The sequence below is a fragment of the Corapipo altera genome, unplaced genomic scaffold, assembly GCF_003945725.1.
Source record: "Corapipo altera isolate COAL_440 unplaced genomic scaffold, ASM394572v1 2b, whole genome shotgun sequence".
Taxonomy (NCBI): Eukaryota; Metazoa; Chordata; class Aves; order Passeriformes; family Pipridae; genus Corapipo; species Corapipo altera.
This window is the reverse complement of record NW_020884874.1, coordinates 22031941-22050090: the sequence shown is the minus strand read 5'-3', so window position 1 is coordinate 22050090 and position 18150 is coordinate 22031941. Positions and strand designations below refer to the sequence as shown.

The 18150-nt window shown below is 44.1% G+C and overlaps 1 protein-coding gene across 10 annotated transcripts in view; it reads left to right on the top strand.

The window, feature by feature from the left end:
• NHSL1 (NHS like 1) overlaps positions 1–18150 on the top strand; it is a 182867-nt gene that overhangs the window by 110899 nt on the left and 53818 nt on the right. For 9 of the 10 annotated variants that reach the window (XM_027633290.1, XM_027633310.1, XM_027633304.1 and 6 more), the window contains one exon: positions 17165–17317. In XM_027633290.1, coding sequence (XP_027489091.1) covers positions 17165–17317 — 153 coding nt within the window. Of the gene's footprint in view, positions 1–14409; positions 14895–17164; positions 17318–18150 lie in introns of those variants that run through there. The other variant, XM_027633326.1, reaches the window with a different exon arrangement.

Genomic DNA, 18150 nt, shown 5'->3' with positions numbered 1-18150 from the left:
AGCACTTTGAGATGAAGTGATAAAAGGTAACCAGGTTTTATAGCTGCAGTGTATTCTCTTGTGCTGGACGAGTAGAGAAGCAAATTTTCCAATTAACACGGCAGATATTCATGTCATCCCTTCTGGAACCCACTTTCCAGGACCCTGCAGATTGGTGACTTCCACTTGTCTCCTGGATAGGGTTGTGTGCCTGTGCATGCTGGGTTGTAGTGATAGAGGGTTTCTGTGATGTTTGGCACATTTGCAGTGCTCTTACAGCTGAAATCCTCCTGGTTACTTGTTTTTTCTTCTTAACTGCTACTAAATGTGAAAATTTTCAAAGGCTTCCTCGACGCTACCTTATTTTTCTTGTGCCAACTGCTCCTCACAGAGTGTCCCTTTCCTTGTTTTTTTTCCCTCACGCTAGTGGGAAGCCAGGAACTTTAGTAATGACCCCTTGGAAAGGTGTGATGTCATGTTGCCTTGCAAATACTTTGATTTATCAAGTATTATGTTGGATGCTTTGTCTATGACATATGCTGCCCCAACTTGAATGTAGATAACCTTCAACTGCTGCTTCTGCAGAGCCTGTGGTAGGTGGTAATGCGATGAATAAAACAGTATCTTGACATTTATGTGGTGGATTTGATAACCTTTATGTGCTCAGAAGGAACATTACGGGCTGTGCAGTGTACCAACTGGTGATGGGGACGTGGGCTTTTGCTGGGGGACCCCGCAGAAGCAAAGGGATCTGGTTCCTGGATGGCAGCTGCTGTGGAGAGGTCTGATGGGGACATTGCTTGCGACCCACTCCAACACCTCGGCCCACTCGGACATCTGGATTGTCTAGATTTGCTGGTGCTTGGAGCTGGTGCTGTGATCCTTGACCCTCTGCTCTGCCATGGTGTAGGTTTTTTGCTCCTACTCCTAGCTCCTAAAGAGCTCAGGACTGTCTCTGAAACCACTTTTCTTCCATATGGCTCTTGCTTAGGCCAAACTAAGGCCTTTTAAAGGAAATGGCATTAAAAGTCTGATAGATTACTACAGATTTTTAGCCCTTTATTGTTTCCCTACCCTAATCTGATGAAAAGTCATTGACAAATGCACATGTTGCTTGATCCTCAGGATTTTCAAACCTTTGCTTGGATCTAATTGTAGATCAGCTCTGCTTTCGTCACCCATCCAGAGCCACTTGTTCCATACTGTAGGCTGTGATATTTGAAGTAAAAGGTGCTCCTTCTCTGAAATACATCACTTCTCTCCTTACCTCTCGGTTGGCTTGAACAAACATCTTGGAGGTAAAGCAAACTTGCACTTCACTAGCATTGCAGCTGGCAGCATATAAATCTGGGTAATTCATACTTCGTAGTGTTAGTAAAAAAAGACACATTTAAAATAATCCTAAATGCCAATAGGCTTAGTGACATTTAAGCATGAGCGATGCTGTCAGTCCATCCACAAACAAAAGCAGTACATCTTAATTTGTCTAATTACACTCTAACATGCAGGCCAGCTGCTGCTGTGAACAAAAGCAGTTGATCGCACCATTTTATTAATTACATATTAATTGTCACATTCATGTTAACCATATGGGAGACAGTGGAGTGGAGTGAAGGCTACTTAGTGGTGGAAAAGAGAAAATGAACTGGCAGAGTGGTGTCTTCAGAGAACAAATCTCAGAATGATAGGGTGCCTGGAGCTTGTCGATGCGATTCAGTTTTTACAACTAATCTGTACTTTTTTTCCTCATCTAAATTACTGTATTTAAAAGTGCAAGGGATTTGAGTAGAAGCCATTGTGCTTTGCATGGTGACTGCATATTTGTGAAAGTGCTGCTGTGCAAGTTGGTACTGAATTTGCTGAGTAATTTGCAGAAGGCAACCCTGCTGGCACGTGGCATCTGCCTTTGTCTGCCTGCTGTGCCGATGGGCGCACCAGTGCTGGCTGGAATCATTTCTCACAGGAGCAAGGCTAGAAGAGCCAAAAGGCATACAAAACTTGCTGATTTTTATATTTTATGCATTTTTGCTCCAAGTATGCAGTCTTTTTAGATAATGGTGGTAAGTCTTGAACAGAACTGGATTTCTTAGAGTGAAAAATAAAAACCTTGACACAGGGGGGGTTAACTGGTGTAAAATACCTACAGCAAAAAGCAAACAGTGCTGGTCTGGCTGCTGCATTTATCTGGCGTCAGATTATCTAGTAGGATTTTTAATGATGCTCTTCCTGAAAGTGAGACTTTAGGAATATGCTCTTAACCTCTTTTTTTCTTTTATTTTTGTGCTGTGTGGATCCAGCAGCCGCACTCAGCAGATGCACAGCAGTTCTGTCGGGCAGCAGGTGTAGGCTGGAGTAGACAAGGAGTGCCTTCTGTCCAGTCACCCCCAGACTGACATTATCACGGTCTGTAGAGCATCTCCTTCAGTGAGGCTGTGGGGTGACCATCTCCTGCCTCTCAGCAGCCACTGTCCCACAGGCAGGTACCCGCAGCAGGGACAAATTATATGATACGTCCAAAGGAAGCTTACTGGAACAAGACCTAAAAAAAGCCCCCCAGTGTCTGCCTTGAGTTTATTCACTTTCCCTTCCCCTTCAGTTCTCTTTAGGAAGAAAGATCAAAGACCCATGTTGGGATTTTTAAGCCAAAGGGGCAACAGGTTTAGTAAGAGGAAGACCCAAGGGCAGCTCTTTGCTTTCTTAAAAAGGGAGAAGTGAGTTAATGGCAGATCAAATAGAAATATGCCTAGTTATGTGAAAAGAAGGGCAGGAGTGGACCTGGAATCTGCAATGTTTTAGAGAACTCAGTCTTGTTGGCTGATTAAATCTTCCTGCTTGACTTTTCTAAAATGAGCATTTCAATGTTAAAGGCTTAGTCCCATCTCATTGCCAACAGATGGCATTTTGCTTGCATTTCCTACATATCTCAAAAGCTGGGATTGAGAGAGGTTAGCTAGTTAAAAAAAATAAATAGTGAGAGTCAGAGCCTTTGTTTTAATTAACATATTGTTTCAAAAAATGTCCCTAAAAAGCATTTTTCAAACTGTATTGGAAAGCACAAAAGGAGACATGAGGGTTGCACAGTTAAGAAATTGCTAATAAGCAGCTGACAGATAGATTGGATCTGATCTATTCTAAGCATACACAGTGCAAAACAGTCAATAATGGTGACATTCTTATGCCTAAGCAGAAATTGGGGCAGAGGGGTTGTTTTCTTGTTTGTTTTTTTTTTAATCAGAAAAATGCTTTAAGTGGCTCATCGCAATTATGTCTCAATTGGTGCTGTAATACACTGCAGCGTGGGATGTGGATTATGGGGATGATGCATGATTGGAAAGGCACAGCTTGAATTTTGGATTGCAGGCAGTGCCTGCCACTACAGCAGTTACAGAAACAGCGCCTGACTTGTAAGCTGACCAGTTTTGACTTGGAGTCATTGAAAGAGAATAAATGCAAACCCCCACGACACCACCTCTCCAGTCACAGCAGAAGGGTACTTAATCAGCCTCCCCGTGTCTTCTGTGCTCAGGCAGTCTGTGGCCTGACTAGTACTAATTTAAAGGCTGAATTCCCCAAAGCACTGCTTGTGGCTGTTAGGCTGCAGGTCCTGGCTTTTGTTTGGAAATTGTATCTCAATGTACTGGCAACCAGTAACCAACTAGGTTACTGGTGAGGGCTGATTCCCACCAGCTGAGCATGAACTGATGTTGGTGAAGACTAGGCTTCTGGAGAAGAGATAAAACTTGTACATGCTGTAGTTGAAAGGCAGAATATCTGACTATGATGCCTTTTCTGTGGGAATGCTCAGCTAGCCGCCCTGTGAGGTGTCAGTGGCAGTGTGCTGCTCATCCCAAAGGTCTCATCCCATCTGTCTGATTTCTGATTTGAGCTATGATGACTTTTCCTCCTCTGGTTCAGTACTGTCCTTTGTTTGTCCGTTGTCCTTTAGGTGTTTTGACAAGGAGTTTAAGAAAAGTGAAGTTTTAAACACAAGGGCTGCAGAGCACATTTGTCTTTGCTTAAGGCATTGATAGAAGTTTATAAAACCATTTCTATGCAGTTTCGTTATGTGTTCCAGGGAGGGCTAATTAAACTTGTAACTGGGTAGCATTGCCAAAGCAGGTTTGGCACCTCTCCTAACTGAATGATCCCTCATGGTTGTCTCAGCCTCAGTTTTTAACCGACCTGGCCATCTTTTTTTGTCAGATACTTGCCACAAACATGATGCTATGACTAGGCCAGGAGCAGTGGGCTGCTCTTTGGTGGGTGTGAGCAGGTCCCTAAGCAGATGCTGGTAGCAATATTAGAGTAAATAATTTATACCATCAGAGAAAAAGAGACTTTTATGTCCAGTAGCTCAGGGTGAGCACAATTTTTTTTCCCTGGGTGTGACTCTAGCCTTTTCCTGATAGGTTTATAATTAATTTCAAGAGGAGCAGGATGCTAATTGCCCTGACATAAAAAGAAGTATTTTTGAAGCCTTATATGAATACAGTGTTTTAATTTATTCATTCCTGGAGCAGGGTGTGTGCTCCAGAATAGCAGACATTGTGGGATGTGTCAGATACTTTACAGCCTACTTAATGGCTGTAGTTTCAATTATGTTCTGCAAACTAGCCATGGTTGAAAAAAAAGGATGTGAATTGAGTTTTGGCATGCATCAGCTTAGACAATTCCTTGCATGATGGCAAAGCAGGAATCATGTTAGGCAGTGCTTGTGTCTAACTTAAGTGAACTGGGATTGAAGTTAACTACTGTCATCTTAACAGCTACTGGAAAGTTTCAGGAATGAAATTTATTCAGCATATTGTCTGGGTTGGAAAACCCATGTTATTTCTGCACAGAAATTTATTTTTAGGGTCTGCATAGTTGTCTCTGTATTTATTTGTGTGGTGTCTCCAGTCAAGTGTTGGAAATCTCTCAAGTTGCAGTGTATCTCCCATTAGTGGGATGATACATTCAGAAGCTCTTCCAAAAATAAATTGGTAGTTTTAGTGTAAGCGGTGCTGATCTGAATTGTGGATGCATGCTTGCATTTCAGTTGTCTTCAAGTGAGAGTTCACCACTGGAAGCAAGTTAGTTGGAAGACATGATGCCAAGTTACACAGCCTGTGATCTGTTCAGAGCTGAAGTGGAGGTGATGGTGCCATAGCTGCACACTTTTGAAGGTTTTCAGATACAAATAGTGAAAGTACTCTAAGAAACAAGTTTAAAACTAGTATCAGCTGTCTCAAGTTTTATATTTACACTTCTTCACCTTTTTCAAGTTCAACTCTTCCAAAAAAATGCAAACTTTTCTGACGTTTATATTTTGTGCTTAGTGGGGAAACCAAAGATATCAAAAGAGACATTTTTGCAACCAAAAATGGTATCTTTCATTTTAAATAGTGTATGTCAAACCCCTTGTTGCGTTACAACTGTTCTGTTTGGTTGGTTTTCTGAAGGTCTCCAGACACAGAAAAGAATAACTAGTTTTTTTAAATAGACAAACATGTAGGTGTCTGCAGTGCAGATCCTGTAGAAAAAGATAGAGATCTACTCCTTCCCTGTCTGGCAGGAAATGGAGGCAGAAATGGCAGACTGAAAGCAGGAGGGGAGAGGATCTCCATTTTTTAGTCTTTTGTGGGATAGATTTTGATGAAGAAGATGGTGATGCCTGTTGTTTGCTTAATGCCCCCACATACTTTATTGAAACTGTTGCCACAATACACAATAGACGGTGTGCTCACTAGTGCTTTCTGAAGATATTTGGTGTCAAGGCACATTTTTCATGGTAGCATCATTTAAACTGTTAGATGCACTTCACCCAAAACCCCACAATTATTCAGTTGTTAATGTTGACTGACCATGGCATACTGTGAGGTTTGGGCTGCTAGATCCTGTATGGTTAGTAACAAAGATATTTGCATCTCTGAAACTTTTAATCAAACCAATGGTAATAAAATTTTAGGTTGGTATGCACATTATGAATTTTGAAAGTTCAACCAATTAGCTGTGTGAAGGCTGTCCTTTCATCTGGCTTTACTGAGGACTTCTAATAAGATGCTGAACACACAAATATAATCCTAAAAACTGTTTTCCCAGTCTGTTGGTATTTGATCATGTCTGAGATTCACACACCCGTGGCCAGCCAAAGACATTCTTTGGAGGTGCTGTGGTAGAGACGTTGGTGCAGTTGTTTCCCTATGGGTTGTTGAATCCTGCAGCAACATAATTATTAGGTGACTGTTATGTGAACTTGATGCTTTCTTTATTTTGGAGACTATTGTATTTCAGGGCGGATTGTGTCATTGTTGATTGGAACACATCCACGTTTTCAGATTTTGTTAAAAATCTAGGGCTTTAGGGGCAATACCAAATGTCACTACTGTCCCTTTATTATTTGTTAACCTTCACTTTTACTTATCTTCTTCGCATTGTGTCATGCAGATAACATTTTTTGAAAGTTTCTAGCTAAGGAATAAAACTTTTTCTTTTCGAGTTGCTGTGGGAGACAGTGAGTGGGTACATGGTGCTTGATTTTGGCATGAGCAGTTGCATAATTGTATGCAAGTTGGTATTTTCCAAGGTGTGCTGATTTAAAAGTAAATCAGTGGGAGAAATGAACTCAACTCAAGGGAGATTATAAGTCAGAGTTAATATTTACTAAAAAGATTACAATAAATACAATGAAACAGAGAAAACTGGTTATAACCCCCAAGGACAGCTGTATAACCCAGCACCCTGGGACAAGAACAGAATGGGGTTTGTTAGCCCCTGTACTGAGCACCACGTGGCCCCACTGGGTGCAGAGTAAAAGGAAAGGAAACCTATTGGTCCAGATGATGGTCACAGTCCTGTTGAGGTAATGATCGCAGTCTTGTCGAGAGTGGCAGTCACAGTCCTTTTGAACTTCTGGTCCTCCTCTGGATCTGACAAGTGGTACCCAAAGTCCCCAAACCCGAAGTTTATATATACTCATGTTCAGGTGGGAATGCCCAGTACCTCCCCCAGGGCAGGGAATTTCACAATGGGTGATTTAACTCTGTGAGTCATGGGATATTTTTGGAATTTTGATGGTCTAGGTGTTGCAGCTGACTATTATGCCCGTCCATTGTGACCCATTAGCAGAGATGACCCTTCAGGCTGGGTGTGAAGGTGGAATGCCTCCCCAGAGGGGAGTTATCACAGCTGAGTCATTGGTGTGAGGATAAAGAAACACTCCTCTGCCTCGCAGGGTTTCTTTAACACCCAGCTTGTAGCCTGAGGTGTCAGGTGTGCCCTGGGCACCTGCTGCAAACAATCCATTTATTAACAGTCCATCAGAAATGACATAGAGGGTGTAGAATACACAGCTTTGGTTATACCCATATAGTGATAAACTGGTCCCAGGCCCTGTAACTAGGACACAAGGAGCTTAACTTTTCTTCGTTTATAGGTTGTAAAAGTTATTAGGAAACTATAGAATGTACTGGTCTAATTTTAACACAGTATGTTTCCAAGGTCAAATGAGACTCACCGAGAGTTTATTGAGAGTCAGCAGAAAGAAGGAAAAAAAAAAGATCTGCCAGTCACTTTTATCAGGATAATCTGTATATAATATAAATAAAAGTATGCCAAAGAGCAATGTTGGGCGGGGAGGCTGAGATAGGCTACAAAAATTCTTTCTGTGACCTTTAAATAAGTGAAATGAGCAGGCAGCATGTCTCCTTCAGGACGCCTGTAAGGAGAATGCAGACTAAGATTAGTTGAAGATGTCTCTTGGATATTAGTGTGGATGCACAAGTGCACAGCTGGCAAAGATGGAATTACAGGGAGATGATCTGGGACAGAAGTTCAGAAATGGAATTTTGTTAGTTTTGCTCCTAATCCTACAGGTTGATTCTAATGAGAAGACTTGCAAACTTGTTTGCCTAGTATTCTTTCCATCACTAATTCAGAAGAGAAGGATTTTATGCTGGACTTCCAGAGGGCAGATTTTGGCCTATTCAGAAGACTAGTTCAGAGTGTACCTTGGGAAACAACCCTTGAAAACAAAGGGGTCCAGGAGGGATGGATATGCTTTAAGAGGGAAGTCTTGAAAGCACAGGAGCAGGCCGTCCCAGTGTGCCAAAAGGTGAGCTGGTGGGGAAGATGACCAGTCTGGCTGAACAGGGAGATTTTGAAGGAAATTAGGGTAAAGAAGAGAGCCTACTGATTATGGAAAAAAGGGCTGGCTACTCAGGCAGAGAGGGACCTGGGAGTTTGGATCGACAGGAATCTGAACAGGAGCCAGCAGTGTGCCCAGTGTGCCCAAGAAGGCCAATGGCATCCTGGCCTGGATCAGGAAGTGTGGCCAGCAGGACCAGGGAAGTGATTCTTCCCCTGTACTCAGCGCTGGTGAGGCCACATTTCGAGTACTGTGTCCAGTTGTGGGCCCCTCAGTTCAGGAAGGATATTGAGGTGCTGGAGCAGGTCCAGAGAAGAGCAACAAGGCTGGTGAAGGGGCTTGAGCACAAGTCCTATGAGGAGAGGCTGAGGGAGCTGGGGCTGTTCAGCCTGGAGAAGAGGAGGCTCAGAGGAGACCTCATCACTCTCTACAACTACCTGAAAGGAGGTTGTAGCCAGGTGAGGGTTGGTCTCTTCTCCTGGGCAACTATCAGCAAGACAAGAGGCCATGGTCTTAAGCTGTGCCAGGGGAGGTTTGGGTTAGATATTAGGAAGAAATTCTTTACAGAGAGGGTAATGAGGCATTGGAATGGGCTGCCCAGGGAAGTGGTGGATTCTCTGTCCCCGGAGGTTTTTAAGATGAGACTGGATGTGGCACTTAGTGCCATGGTCTAGTAACCATGGCGGTAGTGGATCAGGGGTTGGAATTGATGATCTCTGAAGTCCCTTCCAACCTAGCTGATTCTATGATTCTCTATGGTGCATTATTAGGGCAAATAAGAGATTTTGTAGACTAATTTACTTACCCCAGCCATTTTTGATCAGCTCTTCAGGACAAGCCAGAGCACAGGAGCATTCAGGTGGATTCTGAATTTAAATTGAGAATATTTCCTAGTAACATTTTAAGAAGGTACTCCTAGTGAGAGAGAACAGTACTCTTCTGAGAGCCGAAGTTGCCTTAGCTGGGGTTCAGGAATGGCCAAAGGAAAGAGGATTGTGCACTGCAATTTAAAACAAAATTGCACATTCACTAAATGTTTTCTCTTCTCTTGCCTGCCATTACAGTGTGTGAGGAGATGCTCTAACCAAAAGAAACAGCTGCTTTGTCTGCTGGCAGCCCTGCCCAAATGCTGCCTTTTCTCTCTGCTGATGTGTTTGCATGATAGAGGATCCTGTGGAAAGATGTTTTCAATTGTCAAAGGAATGAATTAGCTTTATTGTGCTGTGACCTAAATAGGATCATCAGATCAATCAGTCTGCTGCTTTTCTGTCCTCTCTGGCTTAGGTCGTGTTGCTTCTCCTTCTCATCTTGCTCCCTCTTCCCCCTGCCCGCGCCAGACAGCCCCTTTCCCAGAGCCTGCAGCCATAATCCTTTATGAGCTTGGATAAAGGAGGGCACAGCCGGGTACCCTCTTTTCAAGCAATACCTGCTCCCACAGGGACAGGCTCAGCTGTGGGTCCCCTGCCCCTTTACTGGGGATTGGGTCCTTCTTGGTGTTTTGTTCTGGTGGCTTTAGGATAAAATACTTTTTTCTCCTTTGTTCCCTCTCCCCTGTGCATTCGCCTCATCTTCCTCATGATCCCAGGTTTAATGAATTGTAATATCTCAATTGCTGGGGAAGTATCGTGCTTCACCAAGGCTGAGGTTGCCTTGAAAGAGGCCATTGTGAGCGAGTGGAGCTGGAGACGGGAGGGCAGCTGAATGCAGTGCTGCCTGGAATGGCCTTTGTGGAGGAAGCACTTTTGTTCTGAAAGATGCCGGGAGAGGACCAGCTGGCACCATGTCTAAGGGAGGGAGAAACCCATTCTGACCATAAATTATTGACTCCTGTGCTGTGCAAGGGTGTCTTGGATTCCATTTAGGCATCAGCAAGTGGTTGGCAACATGGGTGAACATGGCCAGAACAGGCACAAAGCTTGGGCACTAGTTTTGAAAACACTTGAGGCATTTTGGCCTTCTTGATGTTTTGTCATGATGGAAGTCTCACCTGGAAGTAAAAGTGCAGCTTTCAAAGCTGGGTGGTATTGGTCTGAGCCACGAAGGAGCCTTGTGACCTGCAGGGAAGGGTTTATTACCCTCCTCAGATTCAGGCTTGCCCTGCAGATGCCTGGGTGCCTCTATGCAGCCTGGGAAGGGGGTGCGTGGGAGTCACTTCCATAGCCTCACCCCTCCAGACACCACAGCTGCTCAGAGTGGGCGGGTGGGGATGGCAGGGGAGCAATCCTGAGCATGTCCTACACAGACCCATCCCTGCAGACATGCTGGAAACAACTGCCCTCTAACAGCTTCTTCCCCAGCATCCCCAGCAAGCTGCTGTAGTGTGGTACAATGGAAACTCATTTTGAGCGACTGACTGATGTGTTTGTAAAAAGCAAAGGCATTGATTTAATTGTTTTTGAGTACCTCTGCTTGCCAGCGTTTCCACTTTCACTTTTGAGCATTGAATAGAGTCCCACTGGAAGAGCTCTCGTGATGCAGTTCCCAGCTCAGTTGAATGGTTTTACTTTGTCTTTCCTCTTAAAATGTCATAAATGCTACACAGTTGTTTAATGTGAATTTTTCAGTTGTCCAAATAAAGTTTCTAAGACCTGCAACTTGACGTTTAGGTTTTGAGATGACAGTATATTTTAGTAGTTTCATGCATCATTCATTTAATGAACTTGATACATGTGTATCCTCTCCTTCATGAAAATAAAGTGGTAAAATTTGTCTTCGTTTGTGGGATGGAACAGGGGTGGGTTGCTTTAACTATTCTAAAATACTTTAACTTTTTTTAACTTAAATACTTCCTAAATGCTGTATTGCATATATGTATGGGCTGGTGATTAGGAAGAGAACATTAGCTGATTGTCACTGATTCCATAGTGTCCCTGTGGACAGCTGACACTGGGGCTGCTGCTTGGCAGCTGCTCTGGCTGTAGTTATGAACAACTCAAGTACTTCACTTTTCAACATTTACTTTTTTATAAAGCCTCAGCTTCTTCAGTGGATCTTGTGCACTGGTGCAAGGTTCAGGGCACTGATTTGTGAATGGGGGCTACACAGAGAGTCCCCCCTTCCCCCTACCACCTGCCGGGGGCTAGCTGGAAATATCTCTGTGGAAGGTGAATATTTCCAGATTGTTTCACAGGTGCTGATTTTTTATGTTACTGTGAGTGGGGAGCGGTTGCTGTCCCAGATGGCTGGCTGGGAGCAGGTCAGCTGGAAAGCCCCTCTAAAGAGGGGATAGAGCAGGAAGAAGAGTGAAGGAATGGCTACAGCGTTTCAGGCATGCCATGTGCAAGCAGCCGCTCTTGTTCACTTCTCTCTGGATCTGTGGTCTCTACTAGAAAATTAGAATCAATTTAACCACTCAAGGATTTAAAAAGTATTTTAATATGAACTAAAAAAAAGGATTTGCTAATGAATTCATTGCACAGTCATGATTTTGAGGATGCCATTTGGCACTGCATCTTGTGCCTCTCATTTTCTTTGTTTCAGTCCCTGACTTTTTAGAAAGGAGTTTCTTCTGAGCCAGACTTTGTGACCAATCCCATCCAGTATGAAGTGAAAATCAGCATTTGCTGAACATGACCATATTTTCTGTATTCCTTGTGATATTCCTGATTCCTTGGTATTTCTGTGATCCTTGTGTGGTGGCAAGTGAGCGTGATCCCTGCTTGTAAGGATGTGGTAACTGAGGTGGTAGTTTAATATTAACTTGTCCAAGGTGGAGTAGCAAGTGTGTCACAGAGCAAGGTCTCCCCAGTCTGCTTCTTGTCTCTGAGTCATTTGCTTTTAAAGAATGATATCAGTGTGTACACACCTACTGTTGATGTTGGGTTTATGCAGCTCTAACAAACTTTTAAATTTTTCCTATCAAGTTAATTGTAGGTGGGTTAGTTGTTGTTGTTTGGTGAAGATTTTTGTGAGTTTGTCTGCTGGATTGGCAACCTTGGAGGCTAAAGTCCTTTATCTATGTAGTGACTGCAGTATAAATTTTCTCAAAGTGCCCCATCTTTTCCTTCTCTCAACATAGAGAGGCAAAAGTGCAGAGGAGCACAGTCATTTCATGTTTACAGTTCTCAGAGAACTGCCATTAGATGCCAATTGCAGCAAAAATTGCCTGTTACCGGAAAAACATTTTTAAAAAGCAGGATTGAGACAACTTGATGAATTTCATGGAAGTCAGTGGGTTTGTCTTGAGTGGGGAAGATGTTTTGGTTGTTGTTGAACTAGTGCTGATTCTCAGAGATGCAGATACAAGTAGCCAGACGGGGTTTTTTTGTGGTGTAGCCCCTCATGATAGCCATTTTTGATGTTTGACCTCTTTAACAGCATGACCTGAGGGAAGGTGGAAGCAAAGTCGAGGGCGGGGGATGGGATGGCGGGAGTGGGTGGTGAAAGGCAGACATCAACTTAGGTATTGTTTGTTACTGGGTTTGAATGTCTGCCTCCATACTGGAGATCAGGGCTAGAGGTCAGTGATCAAATGCTTGTTCTTTGGAGGGAGAAATGCTCCAGGATAGGTTGAAGATGCGATAACAAAAACTCTGCACTTGGCACACATTATAGCCCGAGGTGAAATGGGTAAGGGTTCCCTGAGCCGTCCAAAGGACCCAGGATCGTGTTGATTCAGAGGGGCTTGACCATGAAAAGGGAACAAATCTTGCTTCCCAGGGCTTGCAAGACTCTTTGAGATTCCAGAAAGACCTTGTGAAGAGTCTATCTTGCTTTTAGTAGCCCAGTCTCCCTCATTTTCTAGCTTGAAACTGTCTCCCCCCCGTGCAAGTGCTCCACTTCTTTCTTACATGCTAAGGAAGAGGCCCGTGTAGGAAAAGGCACTTCCTGCTTCCTAAAACACATTGACACCACCCTAGAAAAGAAGTTACCACCTTCTTGGTTTCCTCTTGGATGGCAGCATTGCTGGCGTTGGAAATGGAGTCACTCTGCACTCACTGTTTCAGAGTGTGTCCAGCAAGCATGCATTTAAAGCTGGTTTAATGATGTTTGGGTAATGGCAAATTTATAACAGGAGCATTATTGTGTATTTGATTCAAAACCAACACTAAATAGTTATCTTGATATCCGAGTTTGATGCCAGAGTAATTTTTTTATGTAAGGTGCTTGATGGAAATCAATGCAAAAAAGCAGAGATGCTTTCCCTGCCATTGCTTCTATGGCGCTGTGGTCTCCTGTCCCTTTGGCAGAGGTGAGCCACTCAAAATGTGTCTTGGATGAGCAGCTGCTGGAGAGACCTGGTGCTAATGGCAGTTTTGATGTCAAACCCACGTTGTAATTGTAAAATCTCTGGATTTGGAAAATACTGATAAAATGTTGATAATAGTGTGTTCAGACAATGCTGAACAGACTTCATTTGCAGTCTGTTCTGCACACTGCTGAGTCTCAACTGTTTGGTGAAACTTAGAAGTTCCTGTGGAGCATCTGCTTTTCGCATGCTGTGCTCCAGAGGCCAGATCTTGCTGCAGCTTTGGGGTCAGCCTGAGCCCCCCACTGCTGGCATTTTTATTTTCCTGAGGAAAAAAATCCTTCTCATTGTTAACCCGAGGGGGTTTCCTAAGCTTGCTTTGTGAGGGAAGGCTTGCTTCTTGAGCCTGAACATTGTTCGAAGGGCATGCCCTGCTGAGCACATTCATTTGGTGCTTAGAATTTTCCCTTTAACTTCTGCAAAATTGCAGTTCATTCCTAGGAAGCATGGCTGTAGGCCTCTGTACAGATACATTTTTTTAAGACATGGGGATATAATGTGCATCTCAAAAAGCTGGGCTACTTCATCTCCCTGCACAAATTTCGTTTGATGAATAACAGATCCTCTATTAGCCAGAAATAACTCGATTTTGTTTTCCATGTATTTGGTCTGAGATGACGCTAATAAGAATAAATTAGGAGGTAACTGAATGAAATTCAATATGTAAAATTAGCGGGCTGATGTCCCAGGCAATGACAGTGACTGTGGGGGGAGCAGTGGGCTGGAAAGGAAGGCAATGCAGAACCGACACTCTGTGTTGCAGCCAGCTAAGGCGCGCTCGTGATCCTTAATAAAGTGGGAGCGAGGGGGTGAAAATAAAAAAGGGGGAGGGGGGAGGGGAGGGAGAAAGGAGTTAGATTGGGAGCGGTGGGAAAGCAGGGCATCCTGATTTGCACGAAAATGCAACACTCATTTGCAACTGGAAGGAGGCCGGGGCTGCCCGGCCCCCCCGCCGCCGGCGGGCACCGGGGAGGTGCGGCGGGAGGAGGGCGGCGGCTGGGAAGGTGCCGGCGTCTCCTGCTGCTCCGGCGGCAGAGCTGGCTGGAGCGATGGGAAGCAGTGCAAGCACCTGCCAGCTCGGGACTTTCTGTAGTAGCCGAACTTGGAGAGCGGAGGGAAGAAGGAGAACGAGAGCAGAGTAACTGCGTGCACGGCAAGAAAGCCCGATATTTGGTCCTGCGGAAACGTGAATAACAACTGGGGTTTTTTTCTTTCTCCTGTTTTGCTTGTTAAAACTGGCTGTTTTCAGCACGCAAGGTTACATGTGAGGACGAGAATTCAGGTTAAAGAATTGTAAATTATTTCGTCCATCAGAAAGGTCTAGACAGATTTAAAGTGATTTCAGGAAAGAAAGGCGGAGGGGAGAAGCCTGGAGAAGAGAAATTTGGTGTGTGGAGTTTGAACAGGATCAATCTGGGAGTCACCTTTCTGCAGCTCCTTTCTACGGGACTTCAAGTCCAGGATCGCAATTCCACACCTTGAAAATGGTGGTTTTCATCAACACAAAGCTTAAATCTCTCATGAAACTTTTCAAGAGAAAGAGTAAGTAGCTGCATGTGCTCCCTATCTTTTCGGGAGGCAGCCCACTTCTGCAGGAAAGTGTGGTTCCCTTTGGCTTCGCTCCTGCTTCCTGCAACCTCTTTTAAGTTTCTCTCTTCTTCGTTGATCATTGTGGAGCGTGTGGAGGCAGCCTTGTGAGGGGCTTTAGGACCTCTGCGTTGGGACACTGTTGCTTTGGAAATGCTTTGTCACGGTGATATTGAAGGAGCCAAAGTTCTCAGTGTGAAATGAGGAAATCGGTGACAAGACAGGGTGTGCCAGTGTCGCGTCAGTCGTGCCCAGGTATTGGGCTGTGTGTCCTCATGGTTTGTCAGACATCTGTCTCTGCTTGCGCAGGTGCCCGTGAGGTATCTACATAAAGCTTGTTCTGAGAAGTTTGTTTTTTAAAGATGTTCTAGTTTCAGAGTGGCTTTCAAAATCACGATTCTTCATTTGAGTCATGACGGGCAGACAAATCACGCTAGAGAGATTAGTTGGCAAATGTGCACAGCACTTCCATTGAGTAGTTTTGATGACCGATGTTGCTCTCATGAGCAGTAAACCCTAATTTTGGTGTGGCGGGACTGCAGCCAGACGGTGGGCTTGGCGGCTGATGTTTCCCTCCTGTTCCTCCTCCAGCCTTACTCTCCTCTCCACCCACCTGCTCAGTCAGGGCATGGCGAGGGTGCCTTTCAGTGACTTTACCTGTCACTTTTTCTGTTAGGTCGGGGTGATTGATGCTGTAACCAGGTAGGTGGTGACTTGTCCGGTTGTCGTGATTTAGGTTTGACCTCTGGTTAGTAAGAACAGGAAAAGTGGGCACAGACTGAATGAGTATCTGCCTTGTTGCAGCCAATATGTCTGTGAGAGGGGATGGGATGCAGCACCAAGACTCAGAGATGAGGATACTGAAAGTCTTTAAAAACCTTTTTCAAGGTCTGAAACTAATCTAAAAAGTGTGAGGAGAGGTAGATAAGGACCTTCCTACTATCCCAAGTCCTTTTAGGAAAAAGCAGGCATTGAGCATTAGGCTGTAGATAGGTTTCGAAGTGAGACGCATAGCTCATTTTCTTCAAAAAATACCAGTTACTTCCATCTGAAATGATCCTAGCAGATTCACAATGATGTTAAGGAAAGAGTAATTTTTCAGATGTCAGGAGGCTGTTGCCTCTGTTTTGCTTCCCAGTTTTACCACAGGGGCATCAGACAAACTTCACAAAGTGATGCTACAGGCAGCGCAGCAGCAAAGAAAGTGAAGGGAAGATGCAGAGCTGACAGAGAGGCCTGGGATAGCAGGGCTGCGGCAGCAGGGCAGGTGCTTGGGAGATAGCACAGCTGTATCGGCTTTTTCTGCTTTGGAGAGCTAAAAAGCAAGGATGTGCAGCATACTGGCTGAAGGCCAGAGGATGCCTGGGGGATCATAAAATATGACCCCCAACTGCCCTCTTTCTGTTTACAGCAGGGTGGAGGGATAAGGCTGTTCAACTGTAGAAGTTTTTATTGATGATAAACTTGAAACAAAAGGCAGTGGCAGTCTCTCGGGAAGCATAAATGATAAACAAATCTCTGCAATATGTGCTTTGGCTGATTCATTGCTAGGCTGTCTGTAGGGAACTTTGAGCTTGAACAAGGTCTGTATTTTATTTTCGCGTGTATATTGGCTGCGAAGAGTTGGCCAGAGACATCCCTCTTCAGTGCTGTTGTGCTCTGAGCAGTATTTGTCCACGGAGTTGCTTTTGTTCAAATCTGCTTTCCGCTCATAACAAAGGAAGGTAGCTAATCTATTTGCTTCACTGGAATCTTCTTGCCTGGTTTGAGCAAGCATGAGGTCAGACAAGGTTGTTTCCCGATACAAATGAACCCGTTGTAATCTCTCATGACGACTGTCACATTCTCAGGGTCACCTTTGAACAAGAGGAAGCTATTTTGCACTTCACAGAGCAAGCCACGATCAGGGGATGGGAAAACTGATGTCCTTGGTGAAGACTAAGAGCTAGAGGGGGGAAAACAGAGTTGCAAGTTCAGAGTAAATAAAATAGCAAGTGTACACCTGGGAAGAGGGAAAGGTGTTTCCTGCAGAACATAATTTTAGAGTAGAAATGAGAGGAAGTTTGTTTTATAGCTGTTAGGGAAGTGAGGTTCTAGAGAGCATTTTGGTGGGTCTGCAGTGGCAAACATCATTTTTAGATGATGTGCGGCGAACTTACATGTGGGGTTTCATAATAGAGCTATGTGCAGTAACATTTAATTTTCTTATTATTGTGTCTCTACAGCTGTTTCCAACCTAGATGAAGAGAGTAGATGGTCTGTGCACTATACTGCTCCATGGCACCAGCAGGAAAATGTCTTCCTACCCTCCTCAAGACCACCTTGTGTGGAGGACTTGCACAGACAAGCCAAGCTGAACCTCAAGTCAGTACTGAGAGGTAAGATGCTGCTACTGACACAGACATGTCCTAAGAGGACAGTAGTTTTTACCACAGTCTTTGCAAACATATCCTAACTGCAGGCTTTGGAAGAAGTTTATTTGTTTTTCTGCCTGCACCATATCTGGAACATTAGCAGGATTTACCAACTCAAATGTAGGGAATAGGGTAAAAATACTTTCACTATGAAGAGGCAAGTAAATGTGTTACCTGGAAGAGCATCTAGAATGGAAAAGGGGAAAAGCTTGCTTCTTTTGCCCATCTCCATGTTTCCAAAGTGGTACCTTCCATTTCACTAAGTCCTGAATTAGTCCATTTATGAAGAACCATATCTGGGGTGTTTCATTTGGAGATTTCTTCTGTTGTTCTAAAGTGTCATTCCCAGGGCTGTGGCTACTTGTGAGAAGTTGGAAAAGGCGCACAGAGGGCAGAAAAGGGAAATGGGAAACAAGGCGCTTGCAAGGACTCCTCCAGTGGTAAAAGTGGTTTCTTGCAGAAGGGTGCAGCATATTTTTAAAGACCAGTTTTTACCCTTAGTACCTTCATTGGGGATGTACCTATACAGTCTGTTATAGGAGCCATTGTGTTGTGTTAGTGCAGCCATGAGGACGGAGGCAGGCAGCCAGCGGGGAGGCCTGCAGATCGACTGTCCCTGGGGCAAACAATAAGTTTAAAATAGCAGCAGAATGTCCGTGTTCTGGGAAAGGTTAATGTAGATGTTTCTTTACAGATTGCAGAGTTAACCTTATTTTTAAAAGAATATTGTATTTTTTATTTGTTTATCCTGACATTTCTGCTTTTTAGACACGAAGAAGGCTTCATTTTGTATGTCT